Source organism: Pelophylax lessonae (genome assembly GCF_965119305.1).
Source record: "Pelophylax lessonae genome assembly, chromosome: 9".
Classification (NCBI taxonomy): Eukaryota; Metazoa; Chordata; class Amphibia; order Anura; family Ranidae; genus Pelophylax; species Pelophylax lessonae.
In genome coordinates, this window is record NC_138776.1 from 265,994,588 (window position 1) to 266,011,240 (window position 16,653).

The 16,653-nt window shown below is 44.8% G+C and overlaps 2 protein-coding genes across 2 annotated transcripts in view; both read right to left on the reverse strand.

The window, feature by feature from the left end:
• Positions 1–16,653, reverse strand: part of LOC309562622 (uncharacterized protein) — a gene marked incomplete at its 3' end in the record, with an annotated part of 500,517 nt that overhangs the window by 332,355 nt on the left and 151,509 nt on the right. The gene's annotated exons all lie outside the window — the stretch shown is intronic.
• Positions 3,913–16,653, reverse strand: part of LOC309562687 (uncharacterized protein) — a 148,408-nt gene continuing 135,667 nt past the window's right edge. The window contains exons 3-4 of the mRNA XM_082266969.1: positions 5,901–6,036; positions 3,913–5,165 (exon numbers count right to left, since the gene is read on the reverse strand). Of these exons, the coding sequence (XP_082123095.1) occupies positions 3,955–5,165; positions 5,901–6,036 (1,347 nt within the window). The 3' untranslated portion in view covers positions 3,913–3,954. The remainder of the gene's footprint in view (positions 5,166–5,900; positions 6,037–16,653) is intronic.

The window sequence follows — 16,653 nt, forward strand, 5'->3', positions numbered from 1 at the left end:
AGTTGACATGTTTAGAACCCTGGCTATGAAATAGGGAGTCTATAAGCATCACATGGACAAAGACTACTGATTCGCTTTGTGAGAATATCTTCCAAAGAACTGTGCAGATGTGCCAGGGAGCACTTCTTGAGGGTGGAATATCTTGAGGCTGCTTCTTAAAAGGGGGGGGGGGCACTGTTAGGAGCTAGAGCACCTGCTGGTAGCACTGTGGCCCCAGGACCTGAAGGATGCACATCAAGTGTCCACCAGTGGGTGTCTCCCAGCAGCGGGTTGAAATTTGTCTTGACCTGATGCTGGATGCTTGGAGAGTATTTAGTTCCTCCTCAGGAGTCTCACAGTGCCTAGGAATTTTACCTGTGTACCTGTTTATGCTGATCTGCTGTTCCATGAACCTGATACACTCCCACCCTGCTACCTGAACCTGTAGGCCTTGTACCTGCTACCGGTTTTCGCCCCCACTCCGTATATGCCTTGCTCTCTATTTCTTGTACCACCGTACAAGGCCTGGCTCACAGTCTCTGCTCTAATTCATTCCAAAGGTGTTATATCGGGTTGAGGTCAGGACTCTGTGTAGGCCAGTCAAGTTCCTCCACCCCCAAACTCGCTCATTCGTGTCTTTATGGACCTTGCTTTGTGCACTGGTGCACAGTCATGTTGGAACAGGAAGGGGCCATCCCCAAACTGTTCCCACAAAGTTGGGAGCATGAAATTGTCAAAAATGTCTTGGTATGCGGTCGCCTTAAGTGGTCCCTTCAATGGAACTAACGGGCCAAGCCCAACCCCTGAAAAACAACCCCACACCATAATTCCCCGCTCCACTAAATGATTTGGACCAGTGCGCAAAGCAAGGTCCATAAAGACATGGATGAGCGAGTATGGGGTGGAGGAACTTAAGTGGCTTGCACAGAGTCCTGACCTCAACCCAATAGAACACCTTTGGGATGAATTAGAGCACAGATTGCGAGCCAGGCCATCTCATGAACACCAATGCCTGACCTTACATAGTTAGTCAAGTTGAAAAAAGACATCTAGCTCAATCAATACAATAATTGGGGGACCAGAGCAGGAGAAACTAGCAGATGTCACACGTGGTGAGCAGCATGGGAGCAATATAGCAGGAGGTAAAAGAGGAGGATCAGCAGAGCTAGGGCACTGGAGAAGGAAAAACTAGCAATGTCACATGTGGTGAGCAGCATTGGAGCAATATAGCAGGAGGTGAGGGGAAGATCAGCAGAGCTGGGGGACCGGAGCTGGAAAAAATAGCAGATGTCACACTTGGTGAGCAGCATGGGAGCAATATAGCGGAAGGTCAGAGAGGAGGATTGGCAAACCAGAGGATCAGCAGAACTGGAGACCCAGAGCAGGAGAAACTAGCAGATGTCACTCCTGGTGATCAACATGGGAGCAATATAGCAGGGGGTGAGAGAGGAGGATCGGCAAGCCAGAGGATCAGCAGAGTTGGGGGACCATAGCAGGAAAAACTAAGAATATCACATATGGTGAGCAGCATTGGAGCAATATAGCAGGAGGTGAGAGGAGGATCAGCAGAGCTGGGGGACCGGAGCAGGAAAAACTAGCAGATGTCACACTTGGTTAGGAGCATTGGAGCAATATAGCGGGAGGTGAGAGAGGAGGATCGGCAAACTATAGGATCAGCAGAGCTGGAGGCCCAAAGCAGGAGAAACTATCAGATGTCACAGCTGGTGAGCAATATAGCAGGAGGTGAGAGAGAAGAATCAGCAAACCAGAGGTTCAGTAGAGCTGGAGGACCGGAGCAGGAGAAACTAGCAATGTCACACGTGGTGAGCAGTGTGGGAGCAATATAGCCAGAGGTGAGAGTGGAGGATCAGCAAACCGGAGGATCAGCAATCCAGACGATCAGCAGAGCTAGGGGACTTAAACAGGAGAAACTAGCAATGTCACATGTGGTGAGCAGCATGGGAGCAACATAGTGGAAGATAAGCGAGAACCAGAGAGAGAGAGGAGGATCAGAAAACCGGAGGATCAGCAGATCTGGGGGCTACTACTGATTGGGGGATCAACCTAGTCAGGGGTTTACTATTGAGCAGGGGATCAACAGAGCTGGGTGTTACTACTGAGGGGGGATCAGCAAAGCTGGAGGTACTACTGAGTGGGCATCATTAGAGCTGGGGTACTACTGAACAAGGGATCTGCTGAACAAGGGAACGAATAAGCTGGGGATCTGCTCAACAGGGGTACTGAGGAGCTGACGATATGCTGAACAAGGGTACTAATGAGCTGGGGATCTGCTGAGCAGGGGTACTGAGCTGGGGATCTGCTGAACAGGGGTACTAATAAGCTAGGGATCTGCTGAACAGGGGTACTAATGAGCTAGGGATCTGCTGAACAGGGGTACTAGTGAGCTGGGGATCTGCTGAACTGGGGTACTGATGAGCTGGGGATCTGCTGAACAGGAGTACCGATGAGCTGGGGAATCTGCTGATCAGGGGTACTAAAGAGCTGGGGAATCTGCTGAACAGGGGTACTGCTGAGCTGAGCATCTGCTGAACAGGGCTACTAATAAGCTGGGGATCTGCTGAACAGGGGTACTGATGAGCTGGCGATCTGCTGAACAAGGGTACTAATGAGCCGGGGATCTGCTGAGCAGGGGTACTGAGCTGGGGATTTGCTGAACAGGGGTACTAAAGAGCTGGGGATCTGCTGAACAGGGGTACTGATGAGCTGGGGATCACAGGGCTACTGATGAGCTGGGAATCTGCTGATCAGGGGTACTACTGAGCTGGGGAATCTGCTGAACAGGGCTTCTGATGAGCTGGGGAATCTGCTGAACAGGGCTTCTGATGAGCTGGGGAATCTGCTGAACAGGGGTACTAATGAGCTGGGGATCTGTTGAACAGGGGTACAAATGAGCTGGGGAACTGTTGAACAGGGGTACTAATGAGCTGGGGAACTGTTGAACAGGGGTACTAATGAGCTGGGGATCTGCTGAACAGGAGTACTAGTGAGCTGGGGATCAGCTGAACAGGGCTACTAATAAGCTGGGGATCTGCTGAACAGGGGTACTGATGAGCTGGCGATCTGCTGAACAAGGGTACTAATGAGCCGGGGATCTGCTGAGCAGGGGTACTGAGCTGGGGATCTGCTGAACAGGGGTACTAAAGAGCTGGGGATCTGCTGAACAGGGGTACTGATGAGCTGGGGATCACAGGGCTACTGATGAGCTGGGAATCTGCTGATCAGGGGTACTACTGAGCTGGGGAATCTGCTGAACAGGGCTTCTGATGAGCTGGGGAATCTGCTAAACAGGGGTACTAATGAGCTGGGGATCTGTTGAACAGGGGTACAAATGAGCTGGGGAACTGTTGAACAGGGGTACTAATGAGCTGGGGATCTGCTGAACAGGAGTACTAGTGAGCTGGGGATCAGCTGAACAGGGGTACTACTGAGCTGGGATTCTATTGGGCCTATTCAAAACAAAGAGAAAATTAACATACAAAGAAAATTTGCCAATCATTAAAAAAGCATATTGAAGCTGTAGGAGCTTTATTGTGTGTTTAAGTCAATGAGCTGTAACACCACACCCTCTCTCCTACCGGGTGCAGAGGTTTTAGTTTGCCCCACCCACCAGCTTCCCGTAGCCAATGAGGGAGAATCAGGGGATGTATAACCCCGCCTCCTCATTACACATTTCCATTTGCTGGCAGTTTAGGAGAGCTCCAACTTTCAGTACTGTGTTAAGTCCTTCATGCGGTGCAATGTGAAGGCGGTACCAACGCATGGGGGGGGGCGGGGCCAGGGAGATAGTGAGGGACAAAAAAATGAAATCAGCTTGGTCCACTTTCCCAAACGGGGGTTTTCGTACCGCCTGGCATTTTTATTTGATATAATTTATAACAGAAAAAAGGATCTCGGATTAATGACAAAATATCACATAAATAGAAGACATTTCCCGCACTCAGGAAACGACCACAACTAGAGGGTTCTGTGGGTCCTTCGATGTCTGGTAAGAGAAGACCTATGTGAGAAACATTTCTCGCACTCGGGGCAGGAGTACGGCTTCTCCCTGGCGTGAGATCTTTGATGTCTGACAAGGACCGATTTCTGTACATAACATTTCCCGCACTCAAAGCAGGGAAACTTCTTATGACATAGCTGATGCTTAGTAGCGTTAGACTTCCGTGAAAAACTTTTTCCACACTCAGGACAGCAATATGACTTCTCGCCCGTGTGAGATCTCTGATGTGCATAAAGGCTGCCCTTTTCTGAAAAACATTTCCCGCACTCGGGACAGAGATACGGCCTCTCGCCCGTGTGGAATCTCTGATGACTAAAAAGTGTGCACTTACTTGAAAAACATTTACCGCACTCAAGGCAGGGATACGGCTTCTCCCCCGTGTGATGTCTTTGATGCACAACCAGTGCGGATTTCCTTATAAAACATTTTCCACACTCAGGACAGGAAAATGGCTTCTCCCCCGTGTGGTGTCTTTGATGTACAACAAGCGCTGCTTTGCTTGAATAACATTTCCCGCACTCAGGGCAGGAATACGGCTGCTCCCCCGTGTGATCTCTTTGATGTAGAACGAGCGCTGGTTTAGTAATAAAGCATTTTCCGCACTCAGAACAGGCATATGGCTTCTCCCCTGTGTGATGTCTTTGATGTACAGCAAGTCCACCTTTGGTTAAAAAACATTTCCCGCACTCGGGGCAGGAATACGGCTCTTCGCCATTATGTGTTTTTTCATGTAAAACAAGTTGTTTTCTCTGTGAAAAACATTTCCCACACTCAGGGCAGGAATACGGCTTCTCACCCGTGTGAGATCTCTGATGCGTGACCAGTTGGGCTTTATAAAGAAAACATTTCCCGCACTCAGAACAGGTATGAAGTGCCCCCTCCCTGTGAGTACCCTGATGTATATAAAGACCTAAACCAGAGCTGAAACTTTCCCCACATTGAGGACATGGAAATGTCTCCTCCCCCTGAATTCCGGAACCATCCCTCACAGTAGGAGGTTGCTCAGAGTCAGAGGGATTCCATGGTCTATGCACACTGTGAAGTCCACCATCCATAGTGGAGCTCATTGTCTTTTCTCCTCCACAATCTCCTGTGATGTCCTCATCTTCCATTCTACAACCTGGAGATAAAGTGAGACGATCCATTGAGGGTTTCTCCATGGCGTGTCCTGGAAAAATATAAAAACATCGTCAATAGATCTGAGAGGGTTAGTTCACTTCCATCAAGATTCCATCTGGATCAGGTAGATATGAGTGAGCAGATGTTCTTCTCAACCAGCTGGGACTCTTCCTCTCTTCAGTCAAAGGGCCTTTGGTCCTCCTCCCAGATCACTTCTACATTTACACAGCCTTGTCAGAAGAGCAGGAACCAATGGGGACTGGGAGGTCCATGCTCTTTACACAACCACAAGCCTAGGCACTGGGTCATGTGACCTCTGATAAACAAGAGGGTCAAAGTTCAGACTTGTAGACCCTTTACCATAGAACAAGTGACCATAGGCCTAGGCTTCTGGTGATTTGTAGCACTGGAGGGAGCCTATGGCAGTATTTTCTTTTAGAACAATGGCTGCTTCAGTCTCTGTTACTTCTTACGTCTCATCCCAACAAGACTGGTAATAAAGTTTTATGGTGACATTTAGCTATAAGTCTACTGGAAGAAGAGGGACCAACCTAAGAAAGGTTCAATCTGTGTTCTCATATCTGTGCTACTGTAACTAGGAGTGACACACAACCTAATACTGCCAGCTGAGCCCCAGGATGGGTATCAGTACAGGGAGGTGACCATTATCAGGGGACCATTATCAACCTATTATTGGCTGATATCACTCAGCTCCCACCCTACTCTGGACCAATCAGTGAGCAGTAACAGAGCAGAGATAAGAGAAGAATATATTATGGGTCACCTGTGCTGATCTCTGTAGGAGTGTCCTCCTCTATGAATGTCCTCGTCATTCCAGCCTCCTCCGTATATTGCTGATCATCCCTCACATACGTCTCTTCTACTTCATCCTCAGCTTCCATGTTCATCAGACCTTCACCCTAAACCAACAGAATGGCAGCAAAAGAAAAAGGTTTTCATAGTTACTGTAGTCAAAAACAGTCAGGTTATCCTGCCGCCTACTTGAGTTTGAGACACTTGGAAACTGAAAAGTTGTAAGCAATCATCTATATAACCCCTCCATTACCCAGCATGCCTTAGTTTTGTCTAAGAGCAGTACCAAGGCCAAGAGTGAAAAAACACAAAGTTGAGGACCTGTGTCCCTCAATGGACACAAACAATCAGATGTTATGGGAAGTACAAAAAGAGGCCAGACCACTCCACTCCCTGGACACTGAGACCATCGGACAGTATGGACATTATTAGATGGAATATCCTCCTCTTTCTCCCCTTCATGTTTGAAGATATACTTATGGTGAAGCCAGGAATCAGGATACCTGGAAGAATCCTTAACCCAACTATTTCTGGATCTTGAATGAATCCTACATCACACGGATGGAATGTAAAGTGGCAAAGTGTAAGAAACTTTTATTAGAGATCTAAAGAGACTAGGCCTGTTCTAAGTATCCTGACTGGATGAGGACTGCATATATATTGGAGTTCAGTCGGTGTTCCACCTAAAACAAAAGTTTTAGATTTTAGAAAAACAGACTTTTCAAAAATGAAATTAGTCATAAATGAGTCCTTATCAGACTGGAACGGATTACATGGAGTCCAGGAGAAATGGGACTACTTAAAAGGTGCATTATTGAAGGCAACAGAAAATTGCATTAGACTTGTCAGTAAAAGCAAAAAAAGGAAGAGACCACTGTGGTACTCAGCAGAAGTGGCCCAAATCATTAAAAATAAAAAGCTAGCATTTTGTAATTATAAAAAAACCCAGAGCAATGAAGATAAGGAAATCTACAAGATTAGGCAGAAAGAGGCCAAGCAAGTTATAAGAACTTCTAAAGCGCAGGCAGAAGAAAAACTAGCTCAGTCTATGAAAAAGGGGGATAAGACATTCTTCAGATATATAAATGAAAAAAGGGGTATAAAGACCACAACATACAGGGGTATACAATGTACGGTTAAAAGCAAACACACACACATAGGTTGAACTGGATGGACTTGTGTCTTTTTTCAGCCTCACTAACTATGTAACTATGTAACTATGTAAAAATTAAAACAAGGAATAACTAAATTAAAAACAAAGGACGGAAGGTATGTAGAAGAGAATAAAGGGCTAGCCGACTGCCTTAATGAATACTTCTGTTCAGTTTTTACAGAAGAAAAAGAAGGAGAAGGGCCTCCACTTGAAAGGATGACTAATGAATCGTTTGATGCATGTGTCTTTACAGAGGAAGACGTTCTAAGATTGCTGTCTAAAGTGAAGACAAATAAGTCACAGGGTCCTGATGATACACCCAAAATTATTAAAAGAGCTTAGTGGTGAGCTGGCAAAACCATTAACAGATTTATTTAACCAATCATTAGTAACAGGAGTCGTCCCGGAAGATTGGAAATTGGCAAATGTCGTGCCCATTCACAAGAAAGGTAGTAGGGAGGAATCGAGCAACTATAGACCAGTGAGTCTGACATCAATAGTAGGCAAATTAATGGAAACCCTATTAAAGGATAGAATTGTGGAACATCTTAAATCCCATGGATTGCAAGATGAAAAACAACATGGGTTTACTTCAGGGAGATCATGTCAAACAAATCTTATAGATTTTTTTGACTGGGTGACTAAAATAATAGACGGTGGAGGTGCAGTAGACATTGCATATCTAGATTTTAGTAAGGCTTTTGACACTGTCCCACATAGAAGACTTATCAGTAAACTGCAGTCATTGAGCATGGACTCCCATATTGTTGAGTGGATTAGGCAGTGGCTGAGTGACAGACAACAGAGGGTTGTAGTCAATGGAGAACATTCAGAACAAGGTCATGTTACCAGTGGGGTACCTCAGGGATCTGTACTGGGACCAATTTGTTTAATATCTTCATAAGTGATATTGCAAAAGGCCTCAATGGTAAGGTTTGTCTTTTTGCGGATGACACAAAGATATGTAACAGGGTTGATGTTCCTGGAGGGAAACGCCAAATGGAAAAGGATTTAGGAAAACTAGAAGAATGGTCAGAACTCTAGCAAATGAAATTTAGTGTGGATAAGTGCAAGATAATGCACCTGGGGCGTAAAAACCAAAGGGCAGAATATAGAATATTTGACACAGTCCTGACCTCAGTATCTGAGGAAAGGGATTTAGGAGTAATTATTTCAGAAGACTTAAAGGTGGGAAGACAATGTAATAGAGCAGCACGAAATGCCAGCAGAATGCTTGGATGTATAGGGAGAGGTATAAGCAGTAGAAAGAGAGAAGTGCTTATGCCGCTGTACAGAACACTGGTGAGACCTCACTTGGAGTATTGTGCGCAGTACTGGAGGCCATATCTCCAGAAGGATATAGATACTCTAGAGAGAGTTCAGAGAAGAGCTACTAAACTAGTACATGGATTGCAGGAAAAAACTTACCAGGAAAGGTTAAAGGACCTTAACATGTATAGCTTGGAAGAAAGAAGAAACAGAGGGGATATGATAGAAACTTTTAAATACATAAAGGGAATCAACTCGGTAAAGGAGGAGAGCATATTTAAAAGAAGAAAAACTACCACAAGAGGACACAGTTTTAAATTAGAGGGGCAAAGGTTTAAAAGTAATATGAGGAAGTATTACTTTACTGAGAGAGTAGTGGATGCATGGAATAACCTTCCTGCAGAAGTGGTAGCTGCAAATACAGTGAAGGAGTTTAAGCATGCATGGGATAGGCATAAGGCTATCCTTCATATAAGATAGGGCCAGGGACTATTCATAGGATTCAGATATATTGGGCAGACTAGATGGGCCAAATGGTTCTTATCTGCCGACACATTCTATGTTTCTATGTTTGATGAGGGAGTGACGGCGCTGGTGTTTTCTTGTGCCTGAGATGAGTGCTGTAATGTCTTCATAGGCCCTGATGAAGCAAAGTCTGGCGAAACAAGTCGGCATATGAGGACTTATTTTTACCAGCATTCCGCTTTGGTGTATCAGCACTAATAATTGTTGTTTTCAAAATGAATATGTACATTGGATATTGTATAATTTTATTATAAACTGTTGACTCCTTGGTTGGCCTGTAAAAGTCCGAGATCCTTTGTGTTTGTTTTCCCTAAGTACAAAAAGATTACTTTACTTCTTGTCCATTGAGGTACACAGAAGTTAACCACATTACCACCGGAGGATTTTGCTGTCTTACGTCTGGGCCACTTTTTGCCATTCGGCACTGTGCGACTTTAATTGCGCGGTCATGCAACGCCGTACCCAAATGAAATTTACGTCCTTTTTTCCCACAAACAGAGCTTTCTTTTGGTGGTATTTGATCACCTGTGCGATTTTTACTTTTTGCGCTATAAGCAAAAAAAAGAGCGACAATTTTGAAAAAATAACAATATTTTTCACATTTTTTTTATAAAAAATGTAAAAATCTAATTTTTTTTTATCATTTTAGGCCAATTTGTTTTCTGCTACATATTTTTGGTAAAAAAAAAAAAAAAAAAATTCGCAATAAGCGTATTTTGATTGGTTTGCGCAAAAGTTATTGCGTTTACTAACTAAGGGAAAGATTTCTGTCGTTTTTGGTGTTTTTTTTTTTTTTTTACGAGTAATGGCGGCGATCTATGATTTTTTTTGCGGGACTGCGACATTGGGGCGGACAGATCGGACCCTTGACTGACATTTTTGACACTTTTGGGGTTACCAGTGACATTACTACAGTAATCAGTGCTGCTATAAATATGCAAATATGTTACTGTAAAAATGACACTGGCAGGGAAGGGGTTAATTTTTATTGGAGAGGGAGGGGTTAATGTATGCCTGGTGCTTACTGACATGTGTGGGGGGAGGGGACTGAGTGACACAGGGACAGATCGCATGTTGAGCTATGCTGAACCCTGCAATCTGACCCTGCCTGTCACTTAGGAGATCCGCCCACTTTGTTTACACAAGCGGGCGGATCTCCACACTCGATTCCCCGACGATCGGGGAAGAGCAGCGGCGATCGCCGCTGCTCCTCCCCTGGCCCGACTCCCGCTGTGACTGAATACAGTGGGAGCGAGCCTCCGGGAGGGAGGAGTGTCTGGCGACGTAGGTCTACGTCGTCAGACCTACAAGAGCCACTTTGCCGCAGTAGAGCTCTAGTGAGCAGCGGCAAAGTGGTTAAGATACAACCAGGGCATCCAAAAGCAGTCAAACCAAGGGGTGGACAACAGCCAGTGATAGGCAAAAAAGGGAGTGGGAACTCAGAACTATCAGAAAGAATAACCCCCAAATCTGAACCAGATAAGACAAAGAGCCCTGCAAGACATGGGAAGCTTCCAGTGACCAATGGAAGGCCTTAGAGAATCAACCGGATACTCAGACCTGGATAGAAGAGATCATTGCCAAGGGGGATGACTCCACCTGAAGGAACATCATGCCTTAACCAGCAAGAGACTATAAAACCAAAAACCCACCAAAAGCAGTGGAACTATAGAACTACTCGAGAGGAGAAAAAGACCAACAACATGACGTGTTCAACAGCCGGTCTACCCTCGGTATTCAAGGAGGTAAGGTTCCATAATAAGGATAGAGATGCCTAACCAGACAACCAATATTCCAAACAAGATATTCAACGATGTGAGAAACATCATCACAAAATATCCCATGAAAGATACCCAATAACCCCTGAGACTGAAAGAGAACTCAAGGGCACCTGGAGTCACCCTGACTGAAAAAGGGGGTAGTGTGAACAAAAAGTACTCCTAAAAAGGTAGAGAGGGATGAAAGGAGTAACCTCAGACTGGGGTGAAGGAACACCAAAAGAACAAGCGGATGAACGAATCACATACTGAACACCTGTAGGTGACTCTGGGGGTGGACATATAAGCTCTGAAGGACCTGCCAAACCATAATATAGAATCTGAACCTAAGGGCTCTTTCACACAGTGGAGTCCGTCGGACGGACTCCGTTTTTCTCAGCGGGGGATCGATTCGACAATATCCCGCTGAGCAGGAGGATGACAGCTGTTCTCCGTGCTGTGTGCGGAGACACAGCTGTCAGGTCTCCATGCATCTCTATGGGGGAATCGGATGAGAACAGACCGTCTGTCTGATCTCATCCGATCCCATCTGATCTGATCCGATGGACAGATGGAAAATAGGGTTTCCATCCGTCCAGTTTTGAGGGATCGGATGTCAGCGGACATGTCTCCGCTGACATCCGATGCCCCATAGAGATGCATGGGGTGACCGTTCAGATCTGCCATTGACAGTCGGATCTGAACGGTCCGCCTGTGTGAAAGGGGCCTAAGAATATCCTGACCCCTCCTGGTCCAGTGAAGCACCCATAGTCATGAAGCGAAGGACAGGAACCTTGGTGACACCTCTTAGAACATTGACCTGATTAATGGCACACCGGAGGAAGAGATATGGAGACTCTTCCTTAGGAGGCTGTGGATCAGCCATAAAAGGAGGTCCAATCTTCAGGTGATCAGATCCCAACACCACCTCCACACATACTCAGTTCCCAGGAAATTGACTAAAAACAAGATCTGCCGACAAAGAGAAGACCACCTATTCTAGAGAACCAGATTCAAACCCTCAGCAAGGGAACACCCGGGCAAGTTTTTGCCAGTATACAAGTATTTGGTCGCCTGGGGCAAGGAGAAAAGACCACCACATTCGCCAAAAGAGACCAACAGGACACAACTTCCTGGGGAGACCATATTAATTTCCTAGGGTTAAGCCGGCCATAGATGGTTGGAATTTCATTTGGTTCCACCAAGAACGCTCCCCGCGCCCCGCGGTGGTGGAATACAAAAGCACAGTGGGAGGCATTCCACCATCAACACTGACTGTGCTGATGGGGGAATCGAGCAATTTTCTTTCCCTTCATCCGTGGTAGAAGGAAAGAAAATTGTATCAACTATGGCCAGTCTTAGATAAGTGGGATTGACTGGTATTAATAAAGAGTGTGTCATATGTTAACCACTTGCCGACTGCTCACTAGAGCTCTACTGCGGCAAAGTGGTTAGTTATCGTCTGGCGACGTAAACCTACGTCGCCAGACTCTCCCCTTTCTCGGCAGCACACGCACGCCGCCGGAGGCTCGCTCCCGCTGTATTGAGTCACCGCGGGAGTCGGGCCAGGGGAGGAGCAGCGGCGATCGCCGCTGCTCTTCCCCGAACGTTGGATGAATCGAGTGTGGAGATCCGCCCGCTTGTGTAAACAGAGCGAGCGGATCTCCTAAGTGACAGGCAGGGTCAGATTGCAGGGTTCAGCATAGCTGAACATCCGATCTGTCCCTGTGTCGCTCAGTCCCCTCCCCCCACACACGTTAGTAAGCATGAGGCATACATTAACCCCTCCCTCTCCAATTAAATTAACCCCTTCCCTGCCAGTGTCATTTTTACAGTAACAGTGCATATTTATAGCACTGATTACTGCAGTAATGTCACTGGTACCCTCAAAAGTGTCAAAAATGTCAGTCAAGGGTCCGATCTGTCTGCCGCAATGTCGCAGTCCCGCAAAAAAAAAAAAAAAATCGCAGATCGCCGCCATTACTCGTTAAAAAAACAACAACAAAAATCACAAAAATCTTTCCCTTAGTTCGTAAACGCAATAACTTTTGCGCAAACCAATCAAAATACGCTTATTGTGATTTTTTTACCAAACATATGTAGCAGAAAACAAATTGGCCAAAAATTTAAAAAAAAATTTGATTTTTACATTTTTTTGGGGGGGGAATTTCATATAAAAAAATGTGAAAAATATTGTTATTTTTTCAAAATTTACGCTCTTTTTTTGTTTATAGCGCAAAAAGTAAAAATCGCACAGGTGATCAAATACCACCAAAAGAAAGCTCTGTTTGTGGGAAAAAAAGGACGTAAATTTTGTTTGGGTACGGTATCGCACGACCGCGCAATTGTCAGTTAAAATCGCACAGTGCCGAATCGCAAAAAGTGGCCCAGACGTAAGACAGCAAAATCCTCCGGTGGTAAAGTATCAGCTTCTTTGCATAAATAATCAATATGGTATAAATACACTGTACATATCGTGAAATGTAAACTATTTGGCACTTGCCCATTTTTCATCGTAGGAAACATGCTTGAGTATAAATCATAATTACCAAATATCATTCCATTATCTACCTGATAAAGTCTTGCGTAGTTGTGATCTTTCGGTGTGGAATCCCGGGAATACAGAGGACGGGGACATCTCTCTGGTGGGTTCCTGGTATTAGGTGCCTCCCTTGTGACATCAATGTGTCCTTCTGAAAGCTCCTTCATCACACCATACTCTTCGTCCTCCTCTTTATACTCTTCTTTAACAACAATATTATAATCCCCGAGGTTTCCGCTCTGAATATATAATAAAAAAAGCATTGTTCATTTGTGAAAAAAAAAAAACAAAAAAAGAAAAGAAATTTCATTGTAACAAACAAGCTTGTGTAGAAATCATAACTACCAATAATTGTTCCCCATCTACCTGATGATGGTGAGGGATGGTGTGATCTTCCTGTGTGGAATCCCGGGAATACAGAGGACGGGGACATCTCTCTGGTGGGTTCCTATAGCTGGATGACTCCACCATGGTGTCCTGGTACAGATCTTTGTGTCCTTTTGGAAACGTTGACTCCTCCATCACCCCATCCTCCTCTTTTATCTCTTCTTTAACATCAACTTTAGAATCTCTCAGGATTCCACTCTGAATATATAATAAAAATGACATCAATGGTAACAATGCAGATAATGTACAGATCCTAATGATACTATCAGTGATTGTTCCTCATCTACCTGATGATGGTGGGGGATGGTGTGATCTTCCTGTGTGGAATCCCGGGAATACAGAGGACGGGGACATCTCTCTGGTGGGTTTCTGTTATTAGCTGACTGCATTGGGACATCCTTGTGTCCTTCTGAAAGCTCCTTCATCACTCCATACTCCTCATCCTCCTCTTTATACTCTTCTTTAACAATATTAATATCCCTGATGTTTCCCCTCTGGATATATAATAGGAAATCAATTGTAACAAACATACCTGTGTATAAATCATTACTACCAATAACCGTGCCTCATCTACCTGATGATGGTGAGGGATGGTGTGACCTTCCTGTGTGGAATCCCGGGAATACAGAGGACGGGGACATCTCTCTGGTGGGTTTCCGTAATTAGGTGGCTCCATCTTATGCTTGGGTTCTTCAGAAAGCACCTTCATCACTCCATACTCCTCTTCTCCCTCTTTTTACTTTTCTTGAGGAACAATATTATAATCTTCGAGGTTTCCACTCTGAATATATAATAAAACATTAGGTGTAACAAACATACACGTGTATAAATCGTAACTAGCATGGACTGTTCCTCAACTACCTGATGATGGTGAGGGATGGTGTGACCTTCCTGTGTGGAATCCCGGGAATACAGAGGACGGGGACATCTCTCTGGTGGATTTCTGTTACTAAGCGGCTCCATCATATCCTTGGGTCCATATAAAAGTCCCTCGGTCACACCATACTCCTCATCCTCTTCATTAATACCAATATTATCCACAATGTTTCCTTTCTGAATACTTTGTATATAATACAGCATTCATTGTTATGCCTCGTACACACGCAACGATTATCGGCCGACCGATCGGCCGTCTTTTGTCCAGTGTTGTTGTGTTGGTTGGAATGTGCTCTAGACTGCACACAAATTTTCTCGGCCAACAAAAACCAACTTCAGAAGTGATGTCATGTTCTGGTTTACTTTCCGTGTGTTTTTTCTACTCTGAGCATGCCCAGTCTTGCTCATCGGATTTTTGTCTGCCGAAATCTGTACTGACTGACGGAAAATCGGCCGTTCTGTTGACGGCCAACAAAAATTTTATAGCATGCACACCAGATTTTGTTCGGCCGAAAAGTCGCAGTCGGTTGTCGGAAGCATCATACTAACAAGCCGAAAATCGGCCGATCGGACGTTGGCTGAAAATTCACGGCCAACTATCGATGCGTGTGTACGAGGCATTGCACATACGTTTGAATAAAACTCATAACTACCCCTGGGAGCCCAAGTTCCCACCGTTTATGGAAACTCCTAACTTTGTCTACTGGTTTCTACTATTCGTGGACCTTTTCATGTGTTTTTTTTTTTTTTCCTATTTCCCAATGGATATTATATAACCCCAATGTTACATTTTTGTATTGATACCTGTTCTTGCTCATATTTTTACAATAAAAAACTATTGCAAGTAAAAATCATAACTAACAGTAATTGTTCATCTACCTGACCATGTTGTGTGTAGTTGTGATTTTCTTGTGTATCTATCTTAATGTCCTTTAAGAGAACATTGTGTTCTTCTAAATCAGGGATCCTCAAACGACGGCCCTCCAGCTGTTGCGGAACTACACATCCCATGAGGCATTGTAAAACTCACAGACATGACTAGGCATGATGGGAATTGTAGTTCCTGAACAGCTGGAGGGCCATAGTTTGAAGACCATTGTTCTAAATACTCCCACTCCTCCATGGAGAAATAGACATTGACAACCCAACACCTTATGAACCTCACACACACAATGATACAGTTACCACCCAGACAAATCCCTTGACTATTACTGGATAATGTCCCAGAATTCCCAGCACCGCTCACCTCTCCTGTCAGCAGCTCCATTGTCTTTTTGGTGAGGTCTAGATTTTTTTTGTTATAGTTTATAGATAGAGCATTGTTCCGCTACATAGTTAGTCTGGTTGAAAACAGACACAAGGCCATCTAGTTCAACCAATACAAAGGGGGGGGGGGGAAACTATTGTTAGAACCAAAGCTTTTTGTATCTGCTATTTGCCCTTTGCCGTCACTTGCAGTCAATGTACTCCTGAGACAGGCAAAGCCTATTGTTTTTTTGGTTGCCTGGATATCTAGGAGAAAGGCTGTGGTGGGCATTCGTGGACATATTACATAATGCCAGTGTGCACAAAGTCTTCTTCAGAAACCAAATCCTCTCGGAGTGTTGATGTCCTGGTCCCCTCTCTCCTGCAGGGCTCTGTGGTTTTAAGCCTGACGATCTCAACCCCACTACACTACTGTATTTGTCCCTGTACCATGTCATAGAGATCAATGTTTGATCTCAACTCCACTACTCTGTCCCTGCATCATGTCATAGAGATCAATGAGAGGAGCCATAGAGCTCTGTGGAAAAACTAAGAGATCGACACTCCCTGGTCTTGTCAAGTTTCTGAAGAAGACTTCAGCAGACATTGGAGCTCCTTTCAGTGAGATAAGAATTTATCTTTACAGGGAATAGTTTTATTTGGGATTGACGATTGGTTACATTTTTCTTTTATGCTAGTATTTTCAGTTTAATACGTGAAATAGTCCGAAGGCTGATGAACAGAGATGGGCCAAAGACCCCCTGTTCGGTTTGCACCAGAACATTCGAAAATCGCAAAAGTTCGGACCTGAACAACGAACCCCATTAAGGGCTATGGGACCCAAATTTGAAAAAATCACAAGTGCCAATTTTGAAGGCTTATATGCAAGTAATTGGGCATACAAAGGGTATGGGGGTCAGGGTACTGCCCTAGGGGACATGTATTGATGGAAAAAAATGAGCAGTGATTT